The sequence below is a fragment of the Phascolarctos cinereus genome, unplaced genomic scaffold, assembly GCF_003287225.1.
Source record: "Phascolarctos cinereus isolate Bilbo 61053 unplaced genomic scaffold, phaCin_HiC Scaffold_4;HRSCAF=312, whole genome shotgun sequence".
In the NCBI taxonomy this organism is placed as follows: domain Eukaryota; kingdom Metazoa; phylum Chordata; class Mammalia; order Diprotodontia; family Phascolarctidae; genus Phascolarctos; species Phascolarctos cinereus.
In genome coordinates, this window is record NW_027555847.1 from 128,139,853 (window position 1) to 128,166,041 (window position 26,189).

General features: G+C 54.1%; 1 protein-coding gene across 1 annotated transcript; it reads left to right on the forward strand.

Moving 5' to 3' along the window:
- Positions 1 to 1,708: 1,708 nt before the first annotated feature.
- CASKIN1 (CASK interacting protein 1) lies at positions 1,709 to 25,863 on the forward strand. The gene is given in 21 exon segments (XM_021006855.2): positions 1,709 to 1,898; positions 11,733 to 11,784; positions 11,894 to 11,991; positions 12,100 to 12,245; positions 12,360 to 12,455; positions 12,687 to 12,817; positions 14,032 to 14,140; positions 14,393 to 14,501; positions 14,637 to 14,731; positions 15,315 to 15,432; positions 17,136 to 17,237; positions 17,365 to 17,444; positions 17,542 to 17,626; positions 17,733 to 17,821; positions 18,996 to 19,106; positions 19,189 to 19,290; positions 21,277 to 21,415; positions 21,565 to 23,425; positions 23,427 to 23,617; positions 24,633 to 25,035; positions 25,448 to 25,863. Coding segments are annotated over 21 exon segments (4,308 nt in total). The 5' UTR covers positions 1,709 to 1,804; the 3' UTR covers positions 25,545 to 25,863.
- The last annotated feature ends 326 nt before the right edge of the window (positions 25,864 to 26,189 follow it).

Sequence of the window (26,189 nt, forward strand, 5' to 3'; positions counted from 1 at the left end):
CTGCCCTGTGAGGGAACTAAACAAATTAATACCAGTGATGAAATGGGGTCACTTTTGACCATCATACCCAGAAGAATGTGACACAAATACCATATGTGTTCTGAAGAGTGAGGGGGAGGTTCAGATGAGGGAGAGAGCATTTTGGCTGGGGGAGAATGGGGAGAGTATGTTATCATAGTGGGCTTCCTGGAAGAAGTAGCACCTGAAGTGAGCCTTGAAGGCTAAGTAGGGTCTCAACAGCTGAATATTGGTGTAGGAGTAGGGGGTATTTCAGGAGCAGAAAATGATGTGAACAAAGCCTTGGGAATGGGAGACTTGAGGATGAGAATGAGGAGAGTGCTCCCCGGACCAGTTTGGTGGAGTGTACAGTATGGGAAGGGGAGAAGAGTGGGGCAAAATTCTAAAGTGAAAGCAGATTGTGGAGAGCCTTGAATGCTATGCTAAAGTGCTAACTGAAAGCAAAGGGGCTCCATCAAAATGTTTTTTTTTTAGCAGAGGGGCTTATCTGGGTGGTGATGGGAGAATTTATGGGTGTGTGTATATGTCTAATCTGGGACCCAGCAATCATCCAGGCTGTGACTCTAGCATCCTGGAGCAGATAGATACATAGCTGGGGTAAAGCCTTGAAATCCAGAGTCCTGCAAGGCTGTTGTTGGTAACTGGATCTAGGCTCAAAGGGAACTAAGGGTCTAGCTGACAGAACCCCAATACCATTTTAGGCCAAGACTGCTCATGCCTATCAGGGAGAAGGGGTTGGCAGGAGGAGGGTGTGGGTGTTTTGTGTTTTCCAGGAAGTGTGAATGTGTAAAAGGCTTCAGGCTATGGAGGTGCCACTGGGGGTAGGGGGTGGGGGGGGAGGAATGGAGGTTCTCAGAAGGTTCACTGTCGCTGAATTCATTACAGGGAGATTCCTCTTCAACACTATCTCTGACACCTTTTCTGACACATCTCTAAGCCTCTGACAATGTCTCAGAATCCCTTGACATCATCTCTGAGTTCCTGATACCCATCTCTGGATCTCTGACTGCTCTGAGGCCCCTACATGTCTGAGACTCTGAGAAGGTGTTTGAGCCCCTCCTAATCCTCCCCCCTTAAAAAAAAATCTTCAGCACCATCCCACTAGACAGGTTAGGGTTTCTCTGAGCACCATGGGAATGTTTTCCCCTACCCCCACCCCAGGATGACTCTAGAGGGGGCCTGAGCCCTATCTCAAGATGGAAAAACCCCAGGAGATGCTGCAGGACTGGGTCAAGAAAAGAGTCCTCCCCAGGACTCATCATCCTGCCCAGGGGTGGTTATGCATCTCCATCCATCTTCCCCAACACAGACACAGACACACAGACAGCATCACAGACACCCGGGAGAAGAGGGAACCCACTGTGATTACGGAGGGGGGAGGGGGGAAGATATAAGGAGATGCTTGGGATCCAGGCGTCCTGGAGGCGGCGCCAGGTAACCAGGCTCCCCCAACCCCACTGACCCCTCCACCCACAACACACACACACACACCCTCCGCTGGGGCCGCAGCAGCCCCTCCCCCCGGCCCCGCCCCCGCCCATCCCCGCCATCCCCCCGCCCCCGGGCCGCCCCCCGCCCGTGACGCGCTCCCCCCTCCCGCCCGCGAGCCGCGGCGAGGATGCTCCGGCGCCGCTGAGCCCGAGCCCGAGCGCGGAGCCGGGGCCGGGGCCGGGGCCGGGGCTGGGGCTGGGGTCGGGAGACTCGGGCTGGGAGCTGGGGTTGGAGCCTGGGCGGAGCGGGGCCAGGGCCGGACAGGGCCAGGCAGGGCCGGGCGGGCTACCCCGTCATGGGCAAGGACCAGGAGCTGGTGCAGGCGGTAAAGACGGAGGACGTGGGCGCCGTGCAGAGGCTGCTGCAGAGGCCGCGGCCCGGGAAAGCCAGTGAGCGGGGGCGGGGGCGGGGGCGGGGGCGGGAGGGGGTTTCTTTGGGCTGGGGGCGGAGAAATAGGGGGGTGGGGTGCCTGGGAAGAGAGTGGGGGGCTTGGGGCAAGAGAGCCCCCGGGGTGGTGAGATGCTTGTCTGGGGGATGCGGGGTCCAGAGGCGATGCTGGGTCTGGGGGCACGCATTGGAAGAATTTGGGGTGTCAGCGGAGGCCCTGGGGATCTGTGAGAACTGCCAGATGCCAGGGGAGCATGCAAGGTCTGGGAGGGGGTGCAGGTGGCGGATACATGGAACGAAGAGATGCTGGGGGATAGGAATGCAGGGTCTGAGGGTATCCCCAGGGGACCCAAGGGGTGGGGAGATACTGAGGGTTGCAGTGTCTAGGGGTTCTGGGAGGTGGGGGGATACAGGCTGAGGGGGGCGGTGTCTGTGGCCCCGCCCCCAATAGCCCGCCCCCCCCCTTTAGCCAGAAGCTGCAGAGAGGCTGGCCTGGGGCCGAGAGAAGGAGGTGGGGGGCCAGGCGATGACTCGCCCTCACCAGGCTCCGGAGGCGCATTTTATCCAACAGCCCAAACCCGCACCTCCCCCTGCCCTTCTATGTCGTCCCTCCACCCCCACCCCCCCCAATCTCAGCACACATACTCAAGAGGCTTATAGAAAGCTATAGGGATACAGAGATGGATGGGCACAGAGAGGGCTAGGACAGACAGCTACAGGGTCACAGGGACTCCGGGACACACAGGTGGACACTCATAAGCAACTGGACCATCTGGATAGTCTTGTGTGTGCTCTCTCATAGCTTCACAGGCTGCCTCTCCCTAGGTGTGCGGGTGGGGAAAGTGAGGGGCAGGGTCCTACTTCTCAGATTCTCTCACTCTTTCAATTGGGAATGAGGGGACTGTCCATCCCTGTAGCTCCCCAGGGGGACAGGGGTGAGTCTTCTATCTACACTTTCTCATCATGCTTAATAACAAAGGTTGGAGAGAACTGGGCAGGGGCCACCCTGAGGGTGTGGCTGATGTGACCGTGTGTATGTAAGTATGTATGTATGCATGTATATATGTGGGAGGGGTGGCCAAAGGCAGGGGACAGAGGGGAGGGGCTCTGTGGGGAGACATAATCCCATTTCATGGCCCCTGAAGAGAAGGTTTAGGCAATGTTTTCCTGATGGAGAAACTGAGGCACAAAGTGGCTGAGTGACCTGTCCAAGGTCGCCCAACTTGGGGCAGAACCAGGGTAAGAACTCAGGTGTCTGAGCTACCAGTCTATTCTTGGAGCCTATTTCTCTAGTCTATTGGGATCTCTTATCAAACAGCCTAGAGAAGCTGGGGGAAAGGATCCCAAAGCACCCAGTGCCCATCTCCTTCTGCTGATATGGGAGGGAGGAGGATAGCAGAGGAGTGAGGTGAGAGTCCTTGGCTGCAGTGAGCTCCCCCTGGGAGGGCCCAGGAGCCTCTGCTTAGCCTCCTGATCCTAACGCTGATCCTGGCTCAGCCAAAGCCTCCCCCAGGAGCAGGAGATGGATGGAGGGGTTGGGGGAGGGCGGGGGAAGGACGGAAAGGGGGAGAGAGATGCAGATAGAAGCCAATTCCTAGAGTGTGCGAGATTATGCCTCCCTCTGCATGTGACTGACTGCGTGTGTGGCTATGGCGTGTATATCAAAGTGCATCTGTGTGTGAGCAGTAGTTGGCAATATGTGTGTACAAGTGTGTCACTGAGTGTTAGTGAACAATTACAGGTTGTTTATGTGAATCTGTCCCTCTGCCCCACCTATCCTCAAGACCTGGGACCAATGTAGGGGGAGGGGTTTCTTGGGAAATGGGGGAGCTCCCCTCTCCCCAGGGAATGTAGGGAGCTTCTTGAGACACTCTCAGTTCTGGGGGTGAAGGTGGGGAGAGGGAGGCAGTCATCAAGCCCATAAGGTAGCCAGCCTCTGGTCCAACTCTTGCCTTAATGTTTATCCTGTCTGAGGAGTCAGAGGGTGGATTGGGGGCCGTAATAGAGACTAACTAGGGGAACAGAGATCTAGGTCTAATTTTTTTCAGGCTTCCTTAGAATCGGATGGGAGACCATAATATAGTAAGCATTATCCCCACCCCCCCAAAAAAAACCAAAACCCTCACAGGTACAGACCTACATGCATGGAAAGATATACACAATTACCCACAGACTAGCAGTTCTGTACACTGCCAGACACAGATAGATACACACACATAGACAGACACAAGGCACAAGTAGGTGGGAGCTAGTTAGACTAGGGGGTCACTCCCTTTCCCTCAACACTCATTTCTAATATCTCTGATATCTATCAATTCTTGGTAGCTCTAGACTCCCCCTCCCTTCAAGGCAAAGATCTCCCCCCAAGTGTGATCATGCCCATTGATCACACATAGGTTCTTTCAGAAGCTCACCTGGCTTAACACCTTCCCCCTTCCCAAGGGTCAGAAGTCAGATGTCCACCTGGAAAGTCCTGAACTAGGAACACTGAGGTTCAGAGTCAGAAGAATTTCTCTATAGGCTTTGGAAGAGCTCAGAGTTAGGTACATAGACAGGGAGAAAGAGAGACAGGAAGAAATAGTGACAGGAGAGATAGAAACTGGGAGAGGCAGAGATGATGATAGGGATAGGGAGAGGCAGTGACAGAGAAAGAGGGAGAGAGGCACAGAGAGACAGAGAGATAGACAGAAACAGAGATAGAGACAGAGACAGAAATCCCAACCGGGTGCTCTGACTCCAAAGGGGCGGGCTTCATAAATCAGAGAGGAGAAACCCCTTCATGAATTAGCATAGTTGCCATGGTGACACTGGCCTGCTTTGGAGTAAGATATATTTTGATTCAGCAAAGTGCAGCTGGAATTTGGGCCCAGGCAGTGGGAGGGTGGGGCCAGGGCAGGGAGTGATGTTCAGTGGGCAGCTCTGGTGCTCAGAGGAAATAGAAATTTTCCCCACTATAACCAGAAGTCTCTCTTGTTCTCCATCATCTCTCTGACTCCACTGTTAACCAGCTTCCCATCTCTGCCATCCTCCTTTCTCCAATATCATTTTCCCCATGTCCCTGTCTGCCTCCTCCATTATCATCCACCATCCACTTCGTCATTCCCCCCTTCCTATCATCCTCTTTCATGCTCCGTTCTTGTTTCTGTCACCAGTTCATACCAGTCCAGCTAGCCTGCTCCATGTACCCAATTTAATGTTCTTCTTCGGTGTGTGGAGGTGGGGCTGGGGAAGCTTATCCTCTTGGGGGATGAAAGAACAGGACAGAAGTAGGATGATCAGGGGCTAAGCTGGGGAGGGGGGGCCCTCAGTTCAAAGGCTGTAGAAACTCGGAGAGGAAGTTCAGTGTGGACTGGACTGGTCAAGCTAGACTTCCCCATCCTTCCCCCAGCCTTCTTGGAGGAAGTAGGACTTTAGCTGGACCTTGAAATAGGAGTTGGACTTAGATAAGAAGAGATAAAGGGGGCAGAGGGAATTGTGACCAAAAGTTCAGAGGTAATTTTCGTTAGTAATAGTATTCCTGGTGCCCTGACATATAGCAGACATTTAATATATAAATGTGGAGGCAGCTAGGTGGCACAGTGGTCCTGGAATCAGGAGGACCTGAGTTAAAATCCAGCCTCAGACAATAGCTGTGTGACCCTGGGTGAGTCACTTAACCCCAATTGCCTCAAAAAAACCACGAAACAGAACTGTATTGAATTGAGGTAGGTAGTGCAAGTGTCTTTATATCAATTTTACATATTAGCAGACTGAGATGTTATGTGATTTGCCCAAGTTACATAACAAGTAAATATTCAGACTGAGATTCAACACAGGTCTCCTGACATCAGAGACCAAGTCTCTTTATACTATACCACTTGAGTTGTATAGAGTGCTGTATTTGACATCGGGGTTCTGAGTTTAGATCCTATACTCTTCTACACTTCAGTTTTCTCATCTGTAAAATGGGAACAGTAATATTTGCACTGTCAGCTCCATAGAGAAGCAGGATGGAGTGGTGGACATAGCACTGGCCTCAGAGTTAGGAAGATCTGGACTCAAGTTTCACCTCAGGCACATGCAGGCTTTGTGATACTGGTCAAATCACTTAACCTTTCAGTGCTCCAGGCAGCACACTGAAATTGGAAATTGCACAGACTATACCCCACTGCATTTGTAAAGGAAGTTTCTCAATGGAAAGGTCCTCCTGTGCCAATGAAATTACACATCTGGTGTCTTAATCCCTATGATCTTGTTCAGTTTAATTCAACAAAATGTTCTTATTCTATCCCTACTGTGTGCAAAGAAAACTTTTTGGATACAAAGGTAAAATGCAAATTTACCCCTGCTCTGAAGGAGGTTATATGCCATCGAAGGAAAGCACTCTGTAAACCATAGAGAGCTATGGAAAAGTGAGTTATTGTGTGTATGGTTTTTTTTTTTGTGAGAGAAAGTAGGCTGGGGCCATATTGTAAAGGCCATTGAATATCAGGTTAAGGACTTTGGGCTTTATTTAGTAGGCAATGGGGAGCCACTGAACATTTTTCGAGCTCAGGAGTGATGGGATCAGAGTGGTACATTGGGAGGATTGACTTGGAAGCTTATGCAGCATGAATTGAAAGGGTGAGAAGTGAAGGCTATTAGGAGGCTATTATGATTATCCAGGAAAGCAGTAACGAAAGCCTGTTGTAGGGTGGTGGCTGGGTGAGTGGAGAAGTGGGAACAGATGCCAAAAATATTATTGAGGTAACTCGGCAAAACTTAGCTGCTGATGGATGTGGGGATTTGAAGAAGAGCATCACCCAGATCCATAATTGGGGAATCATCTCCTACAGTCTATATCCATGTATTCATGTCTGCCTCTGGGTGTGTTTTTGTATATAAGCCATGAGGACCATTTGTCGGTGACCTATAATCATTTTGCTGCCATATAATTCAAGGATCCTGAGAGCCCAAGGGTATGGGTCAACCTAATGCCTTGCCCGCCTTGCTGTGATCAGAGTGGGTGATGGGGGCAAACAGGAGCATCCAGGCACTGATTCCTCCAACCTTCCACCAATCAACCCATAAGGAATCTACCATGATATCAACACAATGATGTGTGTGTCCATTCTTCCCTTAGAGTTGGGACTTCCCAAGATGAGGGCTACGTCTGAGAGAATCCAGAAGTATTATTCTTCCTCTGTTCCCTTAAATTTACTGCACTATACTTGGAGCTCCCCCTCTACTCCCCTCTTCATGTCATAAAGCTATTAGTCCTATTCTATGCCATAACCTTAGCTTTGTCAGAGCTTGACTGAACTCTAGGGGTTAAATGTATGCATGCAACCTCTGTCCTTGGGGATCTCTTAGTCCTCCCCTTACAGAGGGGACACAGGACATACTCAGACACACTTGTCAGTGTCTACAGGGTAAGATATGATATTAAGGGCTCAGAACACTGATATCTTGGGATAAGTACAGTGACACCACTGAGTCAGGGTGGTATCATGGGATTAGTGTAATATCTTGGAATTGACATGGTGATATATCCCAGGGTCATTGTAGTGATATTATGGGATCAGTATGATTATATCTCAGGGTGAATGTGGTGATATCACAGGGTCAATGCTGATATTGTGAGGTCAGTTTAGTGATATCTCAGAGTCAGTGTAGTGATATGGGCTCAGAATGCTGCTATCATAGCATCAGGGTGCTTGACATCTTGAGCTGTGTTTTGTTGATGCTTGGAGGTCAGTGCAGTTGACTTAGGGTTATTCAGTGAAATTAGGATCAGGTTGGTTAAGATCTGGAGTCAGAGCTGATATCAAAGGATGGTATATGGTGATAATTCAGTAAGAAGCTCTCAGGGTCTCTGTGTGGTCATTTATTATGTCTGCTGAGGAAACTCCTGGGCTGAAGGACTAGCTGTTTTCCCTGAAGGAAGAGAGAATGAGCTGAAGAGCTCAAAAAAGCCTTGGAAGACCTGAGGCTATCTGGGACCTTTTGTGTGAATTTTCAGATGGAAAGAGGGGGACAGAAGAGCTGGGAGCTCTTCACTCTCCCTCTCATCTCCCCTCACTAAATACTAGGAGATATCTAATACAGAACTGGACTGGAGCAAAAAAGAGGACAAGCGGATAAGTGTTGTGCGTCCTGGTTCAATTTCCTAACCTGTCCAGTGGAGGAGACTGATTCTCCCCAGCTCTGGATGTCAACAGGATAACCAGGCTATGCCTTTAATCTCTTTGTGTTTTTGTGTCTGTGTTTGACTATGTGACTCTGTGTGTGTGTGTGTGTGTGTGTGTGTGTGTGTTGGGGTAGGGGATTCCTTTCTTGGCAAGGACCTTCCTGTCTTCCCAGTGTTAATTTCAAATTCATCCTAGAGAATCAGCCTCCTTTGCTCTAAAATTTCACCCTCTGGCCAGGGAGGCAAGCGTGGGTGACTGTGTATGTGACAGTTTGTAGATCTGTGACTGTGGGGATGTGTGACTTCATTCATTCAAAAATATTTGTTGAGTACCTATTATGTGCTAATGAGGTAGATCTGCTCTGGTGTGACTGAGCAGATGTATGTGTGGGTCTCCCTGGATAGAATCACAGAACCATAGAAGGCCTGAGGTGGAAGAGAACGCAACACCACAGAATAGTAGTGCTTGAAGGGACATAGGCCTAGAATGTTAGTGCTGGGAGAGACTTTGATACCCAGAATGTTAGCTAGGAGGGAGGGAGGGAAGGAGGAAGGGAGGAAAGAAGGAAGAAAAGAAAGAGGGAGGGAGGGAAGAATGGGAAGGAAGAAGTGAGAGAGGGAAGAAAAAAGGAAGGGGAGGAAGGCTAGGAAAGAAAGAAGGAAGGAAATAAGTATTTATTTCCTGCTATGTGCCACATACTATGCTGAGCTTTTTCTTTTCTTCAACTATGATCTCAGTTGATCAAAATAACCCTGTGAAATAGGTGCTATTATTTCCCCCATTTTATAGTTGAGGAAACTGAGGCAAATAGAGGTTAAGTGACTTGCTTAAGGTCACACAGCTAATAAATGTCAGAGGCAGGATTGGAATTCAGGTCTCCTTGGCCCAGCACTGTTACCCGCTATCCTACTTAGGCTGCCTCCTTAGAGAAGGGAAAGGACCTTAGAACATAGAATGTTAGAGCTGAAAGAGAAATCTTAGAAAACAGGAGATACCTTACAAATGATCTAATCCAAACCACTGATTTTACATATGGGAGAAACTAAGTCCCAGAAGGATGAAGTTGCTTAAAGTCACATAGTCAGTGACAGACTTAGGACTAGGACACAGTACTCAACTCCCAACTCTGAAATCTATCATACCCTTCTCTCTACTCCCCCTTGATCCTATCATATTTCCACCAGGCCACACCCCCTAGGCCACTCCATAAGTCCCCACCCCCTCATCCTAATTGGGGACAAAGGGGCTTCTGTCCAGCCTAGAGGTCCCCTCCCCCATGGAGTTGATTGACCCACAAACAGGTTATGTAACCAATGTCCTGGCAGGCCCAGTGGTGATGGGGGGCCACTAGAGTCCGGCCAGGGCTGACTCAGATCCGGCGAAGGGCCCAAGCCCAGGGCAGGGGCCAAGAGAGCCAGCTCTGAGGGGATTGTCTTACATCTGTCTGTCCATGCCTGTCTATCCATTCATCCATCTGGCTGCCCATTTTTCTGTACGTTTTGTCCATCCATCCAGCCCCCCATCCTATGCCTTCTCTAGCAAGAGTTCAGCGTTGGTGTCTTGGCCTATCTCTAGTGTTCCTGGCTCTGGGGTAGCAATCATAGAAAGGGGCAGGAGGGGGCAGTCCGGCTGACAATGAGAATGGCAGATCCTGGGGACTTTGGGGAGTGGAGCTGGAGGAGAGGATTGAGAAAGCTGAAGGAATGGCTGGACAACTGGGGACAGAAGCAGGGTATTTGGCTCTATTCCAGGGAGGTCTGTGGAGTACAGGCTCCGGGTTGTTCTGGGCCTGAATCCTGTGGGGTAGGGGTAGCAGTGGCAGTCAGGATTGGCGGAAGGGTAGAACTGGCAGGCTCTGATTATCAATCAGAATCTCAGTCTTGTTAGGAATGCTTCAGATACCTAGAGACAGAAATGGAGAGACAGATAGAGATACTCACACATGCATGGACACTTGCTTCAGCATTTAGCAGGGACTGTTCTGCTTTATGTTGTTGAACCAGGAAATGACCTTAGAGCCAGTCCCAGCCTTTCCCAAGTTATGCTGGGGCTGCACAGGAACCAGGGGGAAGTTGGGGAGGGGGTGGGGTGGAGAAGGGAAAGCAACAGTCCCATTCTTGAGTGCGCAGAAAAGTGGGTGAGGGCTTCACTGAGCCAGTAGCTTAATGTTGAGGCCTTGGGGGCCTCCACCACTCCCCAAGAGACACCCCTGTCCTGGATCTACCAGCTTTGCCAAGCCAGCCCAACCTGCCCCACCCAGTCTGCAGACGTCAAGAAGATGGATCGCTCACTGGGGGAGTTATCCAATTAGTTCCCATACAGAGTCCTCAGCTTGTCCTGGAAGTGTGTGTGTATGTGTGTATGTGTGTGTGTGTGTGTGTGTGTGTGTGTGTGTGTGTGTGTGTGTTTGTGTATGAGAGTCTGTTGTGTGTTCTCCCAGTCTCCCCCACCCCACCCCCCAGGCTATATTTAGTAGAAGAGAAGTGGTAGCAGCAGCAGCAGCTGGATCAGTGCCCTGGTGGGCCAGGAGCCCAGGGGAGAATGGCTCTGTGTGTGTGTGTGTGTGTGTGTGTGTGTGTGTGTGTGTGTGTGTAAGGGAGAGGGGAATGGGGAGAGGGTTAAGGGGGAGATGCAGCTCAGAGCCCACAGTCCAGTTCTGTAGCCTATTGCAGGGGGTCCTGGTAGTAGTGAGGAAGGCTCTAGAGCCTGTGACACCTCAAATCTTATGCTCGTCTGGCATTAGAGAAGGACCATTGGGGAAAATGAGGCACAAAGGGCCACTATTACCTATTCCTTCTTCTGTGAAATCTAGTTAGAGGCAGTCAAAGGAGGATGAGGGTCCAGCGCCAGGCCTTGGTGTTTATGTGTAGGGAAGAAGGTAGAATGTGGATATTTAAACCTAAGAAGTGTCCAGTTGCTCCCTCCTACCTGCCCCCTCCCCCTGCCCATCACCGATTCTCCAGGTCATCTTTTCCCCTCTCAATGATGACAGATGGCACTTGTGGCGTGGTAGAGAGAAAGGGTCTGGGTTTCAATCTTGGATTTGCTGCTTCTGGCTGTGTGAGCTTTGCTTCCCAGTGTCTGTTTCCTCATCTGTAAAACAGGGACAAGGATAACTATATTATCTTCCTGGCAGTGTGGTTGTTGTTGTGAGGATGTGTAAATCATAAAACACTGTGGAAATGGCAGCTAGGCAGCTAGGGGGTGTCTTGGATAGAGTGCTGGTCTTGGAATCGGGAAGACCTGAGAGAATTTGGCTTCAGACACTTACTAGCTCTGCAGCTTTGGGCAAGTCACTTCACCTTGGTCTGTCTCAGTTTCTTCATCTGTAAAATGGGGATTATAAGAAAAAACACCTACCTCTCTGCTGGGTCATGTGAGGATAAAATGAGATCACTGTAAAGGATAGCACACAGTCCCTGGTACATACTAAGTGCTATAGAAAATGTTATTATTAATAATTACTATTAACATGGTGAACTTCAGCCTTGGACTTGGATTTGGTCTCTTTCTCCCCTAGAGCCAGGGTATTGACTTTAGGCCTCTTTGTGAATATATATGTTTGTGGAGGGCTTGGGGGGGAGGGGGTCGGTAGCCTCATTTTTATGCCCCTCCCAAGACGGCCTGAGTCAAAGAGAGCAATGATTTCTCATTCATCTTCTTCACTATTCCTCCCTTCCCTCCTAGAGCTCCTGGGCTCAGCCAAGAAGGTCAATGTCAACTTCCAGGACCCCGATGGGTGAGTTGGAGAGTCACGGGGGAATTCTTCCTCTGGCCTGTGGGTGGGAGGAGGCTGGAGATGAGACTGGATGCTTCTCTAACATGACCTTTCAACCCCATTCCCCCAGCTTCTCAGCCCTCCATCATGCTGCCCTCAATGGCAACACAGAACTCATCGCCCTGCTTCTGGAGGCCCAGGCTGCTGTGGACATCAAAGACAACAAAGGCAAGTCCACCCCACTCCCCCTGCTTGCTCATTCCTCCCTGCTTTGGAGGGAGACCCTAGGCCAAGTCACGGGTCAAGGTCCGGCTGACCGTCAACCTCCTCCCCTAGGGATGCGGCCTCTGCACTATGCAGCCTGGCAAGGCAGGAAGGAGCCTATGAAGTTGGTATTGAAGGCAGGTTCTGCCGTGAATGTCCCATCAGATGAGGGCCATATCCCGCTGCACCTGGCAGCCCAGCACGGGCACTATGATGTGGTGAGGGCTCTGACGCAGATGCAGAGGGAAGACCAGGGCAGGGATAGGGGCCAACCCTAGATAGGCTCTTACTGATTTCCGTCTCCCCCCTTTCCCTGCCTGTGGGACCTGCAGTCAGAGATGCTCCTTCAGCATCAATCCAACCCGTGTATTGTGGACAATTCAGGGAAGACGCCTTTGGACCTGGCCTGTGAGTTCGGACGTGTTGGGGTAAGTTTCCATGAGGCCCTTTGGGAGGTAGCGCCCCAGGGATGGGGGTAGGGGCAGGGAGATGACGGAGTCTAGGTGCTTCTGTCATTCGAGCCTAGGGGATGGTCCTGGGAGACCAGATGGATAATGTCTGATCCTGTCCCTCTGTCCTAACTTCTATGGCACAGTGACAACCACCATGCTAGTGGCCGTCCTGATTCTACTGTCCTTTCCCCTTCTATCCCCCTAAAGGTGGTGCAGCTGCTCCTGAGTAGTAACATGTGTGCAGCCCTACTGGAGCCTCGGCCAGGAGATGCTACTGACCCAAATGGCACCAGCCCCTTGCACCTGGCAGCCAAAAATGGTCACATTGACATTATTAGGTATGCCATTGGGGCAGGATAGACAGGAGGGGCAGAGGGGAGGCTCTTGGATTTTTTTCTCTTTCTCTGTTGTCCCTCACCCTGTATGCCCAATCTTGTGCAGCTAGGTGGTTCAGTAGATAGAGATCTGGAGTTGGAGTCAAGATGACCTGAGTTCAAATCTACCCTCAGATACTCACTAGCTGGGTGACACTAGGCAGGTCAATTAGCCTCTGCCTCAGTTTCCTCAATGGTAAAATAGGGATAATAATAGCACCTACCTCCCAGGGTTGTTGTGAGGATCAGATCAGATTATATTTGTTGACACTATAGTCCTGGCACATAGCAGGGGCTTAATGTTCCTTTCCCATCACTAAGAGGAAGATAAAGAAAGGGCAGACCTTGGCCCTTCCCTTGGGAAATTCAAAATCTGGGAGGGAGACAGAGAAGGACCAAATCAGAATCTTGTCATTGGGAAAGGTGCTCACGGTCAGTGAGAGAGGCTAGATTGACATAGAGAAAAGTGAGAAAGCAGGACAAGATGATGTAGGAAAGAAGACTGGACTGGGTGCTTCAGCTAGAGGTGCTCCGAGGTGGCGGAGCAACCTGGGCTAGAAAGACCAAAGAAAGTTTCACGGAGGTGGTGGGGGCCGGGAGGAGGGAAGCAGTGTGAGTGGTGGGATGAGCCATGTATTCAGGACAGCCCAATAAGGAAACAGACACTAGCTGGAGCAGAGAGCTATACTCGGGTAGACCCAAGGTATAGAAGGCATTGAATGCCAATCAAAGGAATATAGTTTTTATCTGGTGGGCAGTGGGAGCTATAGAAGGTTTTTAAGTGGAGAAGTAATGTCATCAGAGTAGTGCATTATGGGGATTACTTTGGCAGTAATGTAAAGGATGCTTTTGACAGGGGAAAGCATGGAGGCAAGGAGACTAATTGGGAGGTCATAGTAATAGTCCCATACCTATCCCAGAATGGTGGGTATAAGAGTGGGAAAGGGGGAGAACAGATGTACTGTTGTGGTGGTAGACCTAAGAAGATATAGCTCCGGACTGGGTCATTTGAGAAAGGAGAATGAGAAAAGGGGAAGAGCCGAATTTTTCTGAGTCTCTGACCTGAGAGATGTGTGATGGGGGTACAGACTCATTGCCAGAGATAGGAGGTTGTGAAGAGATCTAGGTGCCAGTGTCCTGGTTCACCTCTGGCCCTCTTGCCTTCCCCCCATGCCCAGACTCCTCCTCCAAGCTGGCATTGACATTAACCGTCAGACCAAGTCAGGCACTGCCCTGCATGAGGCCGCACTCTGTGGGAAGACGGATGTGGTTCGGCTCCTGCTCGATGTAAGCTCAGGGAAGGGGAGACAGACTTGGTGGGGTCAGAGTCTGGGAGACAAGGGCTGGGGGCACTGAGATAGGAGTTAGACAGAGGTCAGTGACCTCCAGGGTCCTTGGTCCCCACCCCATCTCCCTCGAGGTCATTCTGGATGAGGCAGTGGGTTTCGTGCCCATTTTCTGCTTTTGTCCCAAGCTCTTCTAGCCCCCTCCCCAGGTCCCTAGCCTTCCCTCCTGAGTTCGCCTTCCCCCTCCAACCAGAGTGGAATCAATGCCCACGTGAGGAACACCTACAGCCAGACCGCACTGGACATCGTCCACCAATTCACTACTTCCCAGGCCAGCAAGGAGATCAAGCAGCTGCTGAGAGGTGGGAAGATCTGGGGTGAAGTGAAGGTTGGGCTGGTATAAAGAAGCTTGGACCTGTGGATCCTTAGAGGGTGGAAGGCATGCTGGCTGGATTCCTTTCCAGGGACTGGGTGGGTATGTTCTCTTGTACCTCCAGAGGCATCAGCAGCTCTGCAGGTTCGGGCAACGAAAGACTATTGCAACAACTATGACCTGACAAGTTTGAATGTGAAGGCGGGAGACGTGATCACTGTAAGCAGGAGAATGAGGAGCTTTCCCTGGGGGGCTTGGTCCTGGGAGGATGTGGTCAGTGAGGCAGACTGAAGTCAGAGATTTCATGGGTCCTTGGTCCCTAACCCATCGCCCTGGTGGTCATTCTGGATGAAGCAGTGGGGAAATGTGGCCACTTGGGGGGGGGGAACCATCATGGGGAGACATGGCCAGTGAGAAGACGTGGACATGGTAGGAGAATCAGGGTGGTGGTGGATTATTTAGCTTCTAAGTGAGGGTTGGCTCCAGGACAGGATAGAAAGCTGTTCCCTCCCTCTAGTTAATAGTTTAGGAGAATTCCTGGTAGGTTGGGAGTCACTAGTGACACCAATGTGCCCTCGGTAGCCCATCTTGGGGCAAAGTTTAATATCCTGCTCAACTTGACAGCAAAGATGGGAGATGGGGTCTCTTGAACCCCACTTCTCTGCGATCTCTACCATTTCGTTATTGTAACTACAGTGTGTTCATGTTGGGGGATGGATCTGTCCTGAATCATGCTGTCCTGGGCCCCAAGACCACTCAGAGCATGCAATAGGCCCTCAACCCTGCCCCCTGCTTCGTACAGGTCCTTGAACAGCATCCTGATGGCAGGTGGAAAGGCTGTATCCATGACAACCGGACTGGCAATGATCGTGTTGGCTATTTCCCGTCTACTCTAGGCGAGGCCATCACCAAACGAACAGGCAACTAGTCTACCTTGACCCTCCTCTGGGCTTTGATCCTCAACTTTGATCCTCACTTCTCAATTCTCAATCTCACTCCTAACCCGTGCTGTATCCCCGGCACTAAACACTCACCCTGAGCCCTGATCAGACTCAGTTTCCTAGCCCGGGACAATTTCCAGGGTTTTTTTTTTTTCCAGTCCCTGGGATTTGAGAACAGTACAGACCCTCTCTGGGAAGAGGGACGGGAAGAGAAAACTCTATCTTTCTGCCTGGCAGTAGGGGAAAGGAGCTCCCCTTCCCTTCCCTCCCCTGCCTTCCCATCCCTTCCCTTCTGACATACCAGGTAACACTCCTTGCTTGGTCCTCCCCCCCTCCCCGACTATACTCCCATGACATGACCTTGGCAAGTGGTATCTCATGTTCATGTTGGGTAGTCAGAGAACTGAATAGGGGCGCATGTGTGCGGATGTATGAACACCCCTCAGTTACAGAAATGAGAATGGTCTCCTCTGGTGCTCCTGAGGAACCTCAGGCCTAACTAAATAGTCCATCGTATAGGAAGTCAGGAGCTAGGCCAAGGAGGCCCCAGACCCATCTAGGCTTTGAGCTGTTCTGGGAGAGGGAACCCAGAGGTCATTGCTTAGAGTGCAGCCTGGAGCCTTCCACCCCTTAGCCCATTTTTTACATCAACTCCTAAAAATACCTAGATGAACCCAGTTTGTCCTGGAGCTGAGGTTGGGGGGCAGGGTAAAGGAGATATTCATTTGACTCCTGTTCGGCTGTCAAGGCTTCTTTTTCCTCCCTCCATCTTCCTCCACCCCTTCTCACCATCAATGTCCCTCCTCCTCCCTCCAGCTGTTCCCCAGAATGCTGCTCTTGGCAGTGGGCCAGAGGAGCCCCAGGCAGGCTGACTGCAAACTAGTCTCCTTTGCATTTGAGTGTTTCCCTCCCCTGGTCAGTGACAGCCAGTGACTCAGGCCTCTCACTTGTTGGCTCCACCAGCATTTCTACCCCAGCTTGTCTCTCTCTACATTTCTTTCACTGGTTCTTGTCTCCCATTTTCTCTGGGTCTCTCTACCTTCTTGTCTCTGATCTCCGTGGGTATCTCTATGTCTTTCTCTCTCCTGCAACCCTGTAAGAGGGGAGGGTAGGCCCTAACTGGCTTGTAGAAGGAAGGACGCTTTGAGGAGCTCAGCTTTGGGGAATGGAGGTGATATTGGAGGGGATGAGGATGGAGTAGAAGTTCTATGGTGCCCATTCAACTTCCTCTCCATTTGCTTTCCGTCCCTCTCTGCTTTCTGTCTGTCCTCAGCCCACGTAGAGTTGAGTAGTCATGATCCAGGGCCACTGTTTGATGCCCTGCTCTGAAGAATACCAGGGTTTGGGGCTATGATACAAGGGGAAAGGTTCACTGGCCTGCCCCGGCTGTGAACTCAGGACTGGGGTGCAAGAGGGGAGCGGGAAGGGTTAACTGGCCTAACCCCTGGTTACAGCCTGCCTGCCTGCTTCCAGTAGAGGACCTACCCCACCAAGAAAGGAAGGATATTTGGGGTTTCAGGGTCCTGGGATAATCAGGAAGGGACATTGTTGCTTGGCTGCTGTGCTCACCCTGGGGAACCCAGAGAGGCCCAGCCAGGGCTCCACTCCCCGTAGTAGGGGCTTGAGTGTCTTCCAAGAGGTAAGGGGTCAAGACTCAGGGCATACCTGTGTTGTGTTTGAAGGTTCCCGAGGAGCTGACATGAGTCCGTCCCACCTGTCCCCTTCCCAGGGCAGTTCTGCAGCCCCTCCAGAGGAAATCTGGGTCCTGAGGAAACCCTTTACTGGTATGGAAGCCAGGGCAGGCCAGGGGCTCCTCTCTCATGGGCATCACTAGCCACAGCTGGCAAGCAGCGCCTGTAGGAGGGGCCGAGGGAGTGGACACCACTCCTGAAGCTTCTCTGGTGTCAGCAGGTGCTGACCGCAGCGTGGCCAGCGGGCGCAGTGGGGGGAGTGGGAGCCATGCTCTGCACGCCGGCTCTGAAGGGGTCAAGGTATGACTGAACACTTGGGTGAATGGGGGAGGGGATACCCTGAGCAAAGGCTGGCTCTTTGGTGACCTTCGTCTGGTCTGTCCCTTTGCCTCTCCAGCTCTTAGCAACTGTGCTCTCCCAGAAGTCCATCCAGGATTCAGGTCCAGGGGACAGTCCAACCAAGCCCCATGAGGGCCCTGCAGGTGAGACTTGGGTTATTCTACCTCCTCCCCTTGGGGTTTGCCTCCTTGGATCTCAGAGGCCCCCAGCCTCTAATGAGCTCTTCACCCCCTTCCTCTTGTTGCCCAGGTCCCTCACGTGCCCAGCCTGTGACACACGCAGGGCAGGCCTATGGTGAGCAGCCACCCAAAAAAATGGAGCCTGCATCCGAGGGAAAGGTGAGGGGTCAGGCTGGGCCTCTTCTCAGGTCATGGAAGTGCTCCCTTTATGGGGACCCTATTAACTTGTTGGGGGGAGGCTTGATGAGGGGCTCGAGGACAGGAGGCAAGGAGGAAAGGGCTGGGGATCTCTGAGGGAATCAGCATGAGCCTGTCAGATCATCTGCCAGAAGCCCTAGATGGGGGTAAGAGTGGGAATCCTGACCTGCAAGGGTACAGAGGAAGTTTGGCCACTGTCTATCTGTTATAAACTAGGCAGCCACTGGTGTATATATGTGTATGTTTCTGTCAGGATGGGATGGTGTGGTGTGTGGGGGGGTGCGTGGGAATGCATGTGTATGTCTAGAGTCAAGGGGTGTGTGTGTGTGTGTGTGTGTGTGTGTGTGTTAGGAGAGGTGTATTATGTGTGGAAGATGTTGAGTGTATGTGGGGGGATGAGAGGCAATGTGTGAGGCTGAATTCTCTCTGGAGGCCAGTGTGTCACTGGGATCCTTGCTCCTGGGGTCAGGCCTCTAGTGCCTTGGAGGAATGGACCAGGTCAGGGTATGGGGCAAAGGCTGCTGTGAGCAGAGATGTACAGGCCTGTTGCTGGTCCTGTGGACAAGTTTTCTCTCCTCTGTCTGCCCCCCCCCCCACATTAGGGGGCTATAAATATGCCCCAGGGAGCCTTCGGGTTAGAAGAGACCAGGCATTTGGGTCTCTGGCTAACACTAAGACACGTTCACATCTGTCTACAGGATGCTCCCACACACACATGGTTAGGCTTGCCAAAGGGCTTTCCTGAGCTATGGATGCAAAGATGGAGGAGGGGTAAGGGAGGGAGGTGCGAGGCCTCTGGACAGTGGCTGGACTCCGCTGGAGGGGCCGGATGGAGGGCCCGAGGGCTGAGCAGCGCTGGAGGATGGTGGCCAGGCTGGGCAGCAGCCACAGCATCTGAGCCCAGGCAAGGCCAGTGAGGAGGAGGAGGAGGAGGAGGAGGAGAAGCCAGCACTGGGGAAGGGCCCGGATGATGGCTGCAGCCCTACAGATGACCATGGCCAGGCTGAAAGAGGAAGCGGCAGAATTGGGGCTGCGTGGTCCCAGGAGAGGCCGGGAAGCGCCCCAGCCCACAGGGCAGTGAAGGCTTGTCCACCAGCGGTCCAGCCTGCAGCAGGTGCCCCCTTGTGTCTTCCAGAGTGCGGAGGCTGTCACCCAATGGCTCGCCACCTTCCAGCTGCAGCACTATGCCTCCAACTTCATCACCTCTGGCTACGATCTCCCCACTATCAGCCGCATGACCCCTGAGGTGAGCTGGCCACTGGCTGGGCCCAGAAGATGGGCCCCGGGAACCCTGCCACCTCGGTAATGGGGCCTTTTCTCTGCCCTAGGATCTCACGGCCATTGGTGTCACCAAACCTGGCCACCGGAAGAAGATAACCTCAGAGATCAACAGCCTGACCCTCCCTGACTGGCTGCCTGAACACAAACCCGTAAGGCCCCTCCCGCCCCGGCAGTGGCAGAGCCGTGGCGGGCACGGGGAGGGCAGAGGGTGCTGCCCCACTCTGGAGCCCCAGGACAGACAGACAGTCACGCTCTGCGCTGGAGCCCAGGTGCCGCCCAGCACAGGGCAGCCACACCTGGGGCCTATGGCATGGGGCATATGCCTGCAACTTCACTGGGCCACCCCAGGGCTACCCTGGTCCCATCAGCGCCTGCTGGCCTGGACGGAGCCGCTGCCCCCAACCTGGCCCTGGGGAGACGAGTGAGGCGACGTTTCGGTCAGACACTGAGGATGGCCCCTCGGGAGCAGCGCGGGCCCTGCCAGCAGTGAGCCACCTGTCCAGCCATCTGTCCATCATGGGCATCAGGGCTGGCCTCCCCAGTGGGGCAGGTCCTTGGGCAGTGGGGCATGGCTGGGGCCAGGGCTGTGCATTCTCTGGAGTCTGGGCTGAGAGAGAAGGAGATGCTGGGCCCAGAGTCCTGGGCCCTGGGCTCAGGGCAGCTGAATAGCTTTTATTCTTTGTTAGGCAATGGCCAGGGCCTAATAGCAGGTACAGATTCATCCGATCAGCAAAATTTCACACCTATACTGTGAAATCCACATAACTCAGCACTGTATGCACATGCACATTGTCAACTCCCCCCCCCCCACATTCCCACAGACCACCAGGTCAGGCCCATCCAATTAATACATGCCCACTGGAACCGTGCACATACCATAGGAGGTAGTGAAGAGAGCCCTAGAAACTAACTGGTGGTTTGTCCTGGGTCACTCATGGAGTGACCTCAAATGCGCCACTCAGTCCTCCCTTGGCCTTGGCTTCTTCACCTGCTAATGGGGGTGGGAGAGAGAGATAGCCCAGGAGATCTTGAAGGGCTCTGTCAATTCTGATTCCATGCCCTGCACTCGGGGATGACATCCACCCCACCCCTTCCCTTGCCTAGGACTCCTCATCCGAGGACGACGTCCTGGTACCTTCTCTTTTCTTGTGGGGATTGCCCAAGCACACGCATGACTAGTGGGGTCAGTAGGTGGAAGTCACTCCATCCCAGCAAGCACCTACCAATATTAGGGCTCAACACAAACGCGTCCCAGGGTTCTTTCTTCCTCCTTGCCTCTGTTTTGATCAGGGAAGTAGGAGGTGAAGGTAGCCATGATTGTGGTGGGGAGAGGAGAGAGGATGGTGGGTGTGAAAGAGATGAAGTTGGTGTGTGTATGTGTGTGTGTGTGCTGTATATGTATCTGTTGGGTGTGAGAGAGATGCAGTTGAGTGTATGTGTGTATGTGTGTGTGTACTGTATATGTATATAGTGGGTATGAGAGAGGTGTGGTTGGGATATGTGTGTGTGTGTGTGTGTGTGTGTGTGTGTGTGTGTGTCTGGGGTTTTACATGTACATAAGATGTGGCTAGATGTGTGTCCATGTGTGTTGGTGTAAGGCAGTGGTGGTGGGGTGGACAGATGGTTGGACCAATGGCTGGCTGGCTGGGTGGGGGAGGGGGTGGGGAAACAGTCACATGGCCCTCCCCCCTCCATATGTCTGGGCAAGGTCACAGGTGTGTTACAGACACAAAATGGTGGATGCTTCGGTGTCTATGGTGGTGTGTGGTGAATGCCAGTGCCCGGGCAGGCCAGGCTGAGCTGGCTCAGACTAGAGGACCTTCCCCAAGGTCTTAGGCCTGGATCAAGACTCAGGACAATGTCTACTGTCTGATATTCTCATGATCTGATTTCTCTGAGGCACCTGCTGACCTGTCTGTCTGTCTGTCTGTCTGTTCTTCCCTAGTCTACTGCTCCCTTTCCTGACCCCAGCCACAAGTTAGCGACCCTGAGTGAACAGCTTGGGGGAGGTAGGGGAAAGACAAGGCAAGGCAGCCTCAGTAGCCAGGGAGGGCCTCAGGGGAAGCCTGGACCCATCTGTTCAGGCCTGGCTTGTCCTGAGACCTAGGAGGGCCCTTTGCTGTCTCCTTCCTCAGGCTAACCTGGCTGTGTGGCTTTCCATGATCGGCCTTGCCCAGTACTACAAAGTGCTTGTGGAAAATGGCTATGAGAACATTGACTTTATCACTGACATCACCTGGGAGGACCTGCAGGAGATTGGCATCACCAAGCTGGGTAAGGTGCCTTTCTTCCCCCACCCTGCCTAGCCTTGCCCTTTCCCTGGGTGACCCAGGGAATATCTGGGGTGGGCCCTCTGTTATTGGGCAGTCCTTTAACCGTCCCCGTGGCTTGGCCAGTCTATCTGCCATGTGTCTCCCATCCAGGGCACCAGAAGAAACTGATGTTGGCAGTCAGGAAGTTGGCAGAGCTGCAGAAAGCTGAGTATGGGAAGTATGAGGCAGGGGCCCTGCGCAGGAAGGCCCCTCAGTCACTGGAGGTGGTGGCCATTGAGTCTCCCCCAGCCCCGGAGCCCACCCCTGCTGAATGCCAGTCACCCAAGATGATCACATTCCAAGACAGTGAGCTGAGTGATGAACTGCAGGCCGCCATGACGGGCCCACCCCCGGGTCCCGAGGGTGGGGCCGAGAAGCCCACCAACAGTCTGCCCCCCACACCCCGGGCCAGTGCCCTGCGTCACGAGCCCAGCCTCAGCGGGAGGGCACGGCACATGAGCAGCTCCCAAGAGCTTCTGGGAGATGGGCCTCCCGGCCCCAGCGGCCCCACGTCCCGCAGCCAAGAGTACCTGGCCGACGAGGTTGCCTCCGCTCCTAGTCCCAAGGAGAGCCGGCCTACTCGCCACGGACACGGTGTCAAGAGAGCCAGTGTGCCCCCGGTGCCTGGCAAGCCCCGGCAGTCCTTCCCCCCGGGTGCCGCCGGGGGCCACTTCACACCTCCTCAGACGCCCACGCAGCCCCGTCCAGCTTCACCACAGACGCTGGGCGCTCCTCACAGCCCAGCCCCGGCCACTGCCAAGGTGAAGCCTACTCCGCAGCTGCTGCCTCCGGCCGAGCGGCCCACTTCACCCCGTTCGCTTCCTCGGTCTCCCACCCACCGGGGCTTTGCTTATGTGCTACCCCAGCCTGTGGAAGGTGACGGGGGGCTGCCCCCGCCAACGGCGCCTGCCCCTGTGTCTGTTCCTGTGCTGTGTCTGCCACCTGGGGCCACGGGGGAGGCCGAGGAGGAGCCCGGGCGGCCCAAGAAGCGGGCACACAGCCTGAACCGCTACGCAGCCTCGGACAGCGAGCCTGACCGTGATGAGCTGATGGTGCCCGCAGCAGGGCCCTATGCCACGGTGCAGAGACGGGTGGGACGGAGCCACTCGGTAAGGACCCCAGCGGGCAGCGATAAGAATGTCAACCGCAGCCAGTCCTTTGCTGTGCGGCCCAAGAAGAAGGGGCCCCCTCCTCCCCCCCCCAAGCGCTCCAGCTCCGCCATGCCCAGCGCCAATCTGGCAGACGAGCCAGTCCAGGACGGAGAGGGCGAGGAGGCTAGGTCTGGGGAGGGCACCCTGGGTGGACGGGCCCAGCGACGGAGGGCCAGCGACTTGGCCGGCAGCGTGGACACAGGAAGTGCGGGCAGTGTCAAGAGCATCGCTGCCATGCTGGAGCTGTCGTCCATTGGGGGTGGGGCCCGGGCTGCCCGTAGGCCCCCGGAAGGCCATCCCCTGCACCCAGGGCTGGCCGGGCATCCTGCCAGCCCTGAGCCGGGCCGTGTGGTCACAGTGCTGGCCTCAGCGAAGCACAAAGACGCTATTGGATTGGATGGTGAGGTGGTCAACCGTCGACGCACCCTCAGCGGCCCCGTCACTGGGCTGCTGGCTGCTGCCCGCCGTGGGGAACAGGGCCCACCTGAGCACATCCCCTTCGCCGAGGAGGGCAGCCTCACTATCAGGCAGCGGCCACGGGGCCCAGCCAAGGGGGAGGGGAGCGAAGGCCCTCCCCTGGCCAAGGTCGAGGCCAGCGCCACGCTGAAGCGGCGCATCCGGGCCAAGCAGAGCCAGCAGGAGAATGTCAAGTTTATCTTGACCGAGTCGGATACAGTGAAACGGAGGCCCAAGACCAAGGAACGGGGGGAGCCGGGGCTGGAGCCGCCCCCGCTCTCTGTGTATCAGAATGGCACGGGCACCGTCCGCCGGCGACCGGCCCCTGAGCAGAGTGGCGGGCCTGCAGAGCCGCCTCTACTGCCTCCCCCCTGCCGCACCCCCTCCCGCAGACCTTGCCCATCTGCCTCCCCCCACCCCACCGGACGGAGAGGCCAGAAAGCCTGCCAAGCCCCCAGTGTCCCCCAAACCTGTCCTGGCCCAACCGGTCCCCAAGATCCAGGGCTCACCTCCAACCACCTCCAAGAAGGCACCACTTCCCAGCCCCGGCAGCCCAGGTATGTATAGCACAGCCGTCTCCCCCCTGAGCGGTGGTCCAAGGTCCTGGACCCCTGAGGGAGAGGGGGCAGGGCAGACAGAGTATACAGAAGGACTTCACATCAAGAAACTGGACTCTTTTCTTAGGATCATAAGGTTTAGTGCTCAAAGGTAGCCTTCGAGCCCATCTGGTTCAATCAATCCCTTCATCTTCTAGATGAAGATGGCATTGAGGCTTAGGGGGTTAAGACTCAGGAGCCCAGACTTTGGACTCCAAATCCAATGAAATCTGCATTCTGCACAAAGACCTCACCCCTAGTCCACACCTTCTCTGCAAATAAGATTGGATGAGGCAGTGTTTGTTTTCTGAGATGTTTGCATGCCTGGATGCTGGTAGTTATCATGGCATCTCCACTGGGCTCCTGCTACACCTAGGCCCCCACACAGGCAGTGACCTGTTTGTACACACACACACACACACACACACACACACACACACACACACGTACACACACACACGCACACGGACATTGCATATACACAAGTCATGATGCCTAGGCATTGGCTCCTACTTCCCAGATTTCCATTTTTAAACTCCGTGGCCACAGGGTCAGGAGCCTAGAGCTTTTGAGCCGCCTTCCTCTCCACAGAACATGCCCACCACTCGAAGAAGAGGGAGCTAGGTTCACTGAACCAGTCACTTTTGTGCTCTCCTGACCCATTCTGGGCCTAGACTGGATTGCCTCCTGGCTCGCCCCAGGAGGTCATCACTAGGGGCACTCTGACTGGTCCTTTAGGTTAAGACACTCAGAATCCTTTCTAATTAGTGGGACCCAGCTCCTCCAGGGCCCCTGACTCAGGGTGGGTACCAGCAAGGGATTGGGAAAACTAAGTGTCCCTGCTGGCCAGAGCTGGCACAATTGGTGATAGGTGTGGCCAGCAGGAATAGACTGCTGGCTGGTTTTTTCACCAAAGCAGGATCTAGAAGGTCTGAGGATGGTGTGGCTGGTAAAATACTCTCTCTTCTCCCAACAGAGGTGAAGCGGGCCCACGGAACGCCTCCGCCGGTGTCTCCCAAGCCACCACCCCCGCCCACAGCGCCCAAACCAGTCAAGGCCCCTTTGGGACTGCAGTCTGTGAGTGCCAGCCCCACACCCACACCCTCCCCAGCCCGCCAGGCACCCGCTGCTGCCGCTACCAGTAAGCCAGCCAGCACACCGCCCTCCCTCTGTGCCAGCCCTGCCAAGCCCCCATCGCCGGGTGTGCCCCCCCAGCAGGTGCCCATCAAGCCGCCTCGGGCCGCCATGGCCATGCCCCCTGGAGATGGCAGCGCCAGTGACAGTGCTCACCAGAAGCTGGAGGAGACCAGCGCCTCCCTGGCTGCTGCCCTGCAAGCTGTGGAGGAGAAGATTAAGCAAGATAATGGACAGGCAGCTGAGTATGTGCTGTGCTCCCAAGGGCACCGTCTCCCTGCTCATTGTCCCTTTTCTTCTCCCTGTCCCCATTTCCACGGTTCTCCAGGTCACTGTCCCTCCAATCACCCTTTCCTCGATAGCTGCCCCCTCCCCTTCTCGCCATCACTGTCCCCTTATGCATAGCCACCTGGTCACCATTCTCTTGGTCAGTAATTGGGCCTGAATTTGAATCCGAGCTCTGCTTGTTACCCATGTGACCTTGTCTAAGTCGCCACTCTCTCTGGGATACATTTTCATCATTTGTAAAATGAAAGCATTGGACTAGATGACCTTGGAGGGGTCCCCTTTTGGTTCTAAATCTGTGACCTCCCCTTCCCTTCCCCCTTGGCGTCTGTCTCCTTAAGCATCGCCCCCATTTTCTGTCTCTCATTTCAGTTTGGCAGCTGAGTCCAAGAGTACAGTAAGCATCCTGGATGACATTGGCAGCATGTTTGATGACCTGGCTGACCAGCTGGATGCCATGTTGGAGTGAGCCCGCCAGGTGCCCAGCCAACCTCAGGACTCCCCCCCTTGCCCCACCCCGGGCTCCACACACAGAACTTTACCTCAGGATTGGGCTCTAAGCCGGCCATCCACGTGGCCGCCTTCTTTGTGCTGCAGGCTGGGGGGGGGGCTCTTCGGGGGGATGGCCTCCTTGATGGAACCCCCTCCCCATCTGGCCCCTTGCTGCTGCTGCCTCCTCGCCCCATCCTTGACCTCTGCCTGGCACTGACCCAGCCTCCAGGCAGGGACTTGGGCTGGATGAGGGTGTGGAGCAGGTGGAGGGGTTGGGGGGCAAGGACTCAGAGTCCTTGGGGGCTGGAGTATTCCTGCGGGTGGGTGGGAGGGAGGAGACTGAGGGGGTCACCCCTTCCCCTGCCCCAGGGCCTGGCTGATCAGATGGTGGTTGGTATTCAAGCACTGGTAGTTGGTAGTTAGGATGTTGGGGTGGGGGGGATTGGGACTGAGAGAGCAGTGCCCTTGAAAGGGGTCCCCACCCCTTGCCCTTCCATGCCCCCCCTGATCACAAGCACAACATTTCGGGGGGCCATGAGCAGAGCAGGAGGCTGGGGTCAGAGGTTGGCCTACCTTGTCAAGGGCTTTCTGGTCACTGGTGCTGCTGCCAGTGATCGCCTCA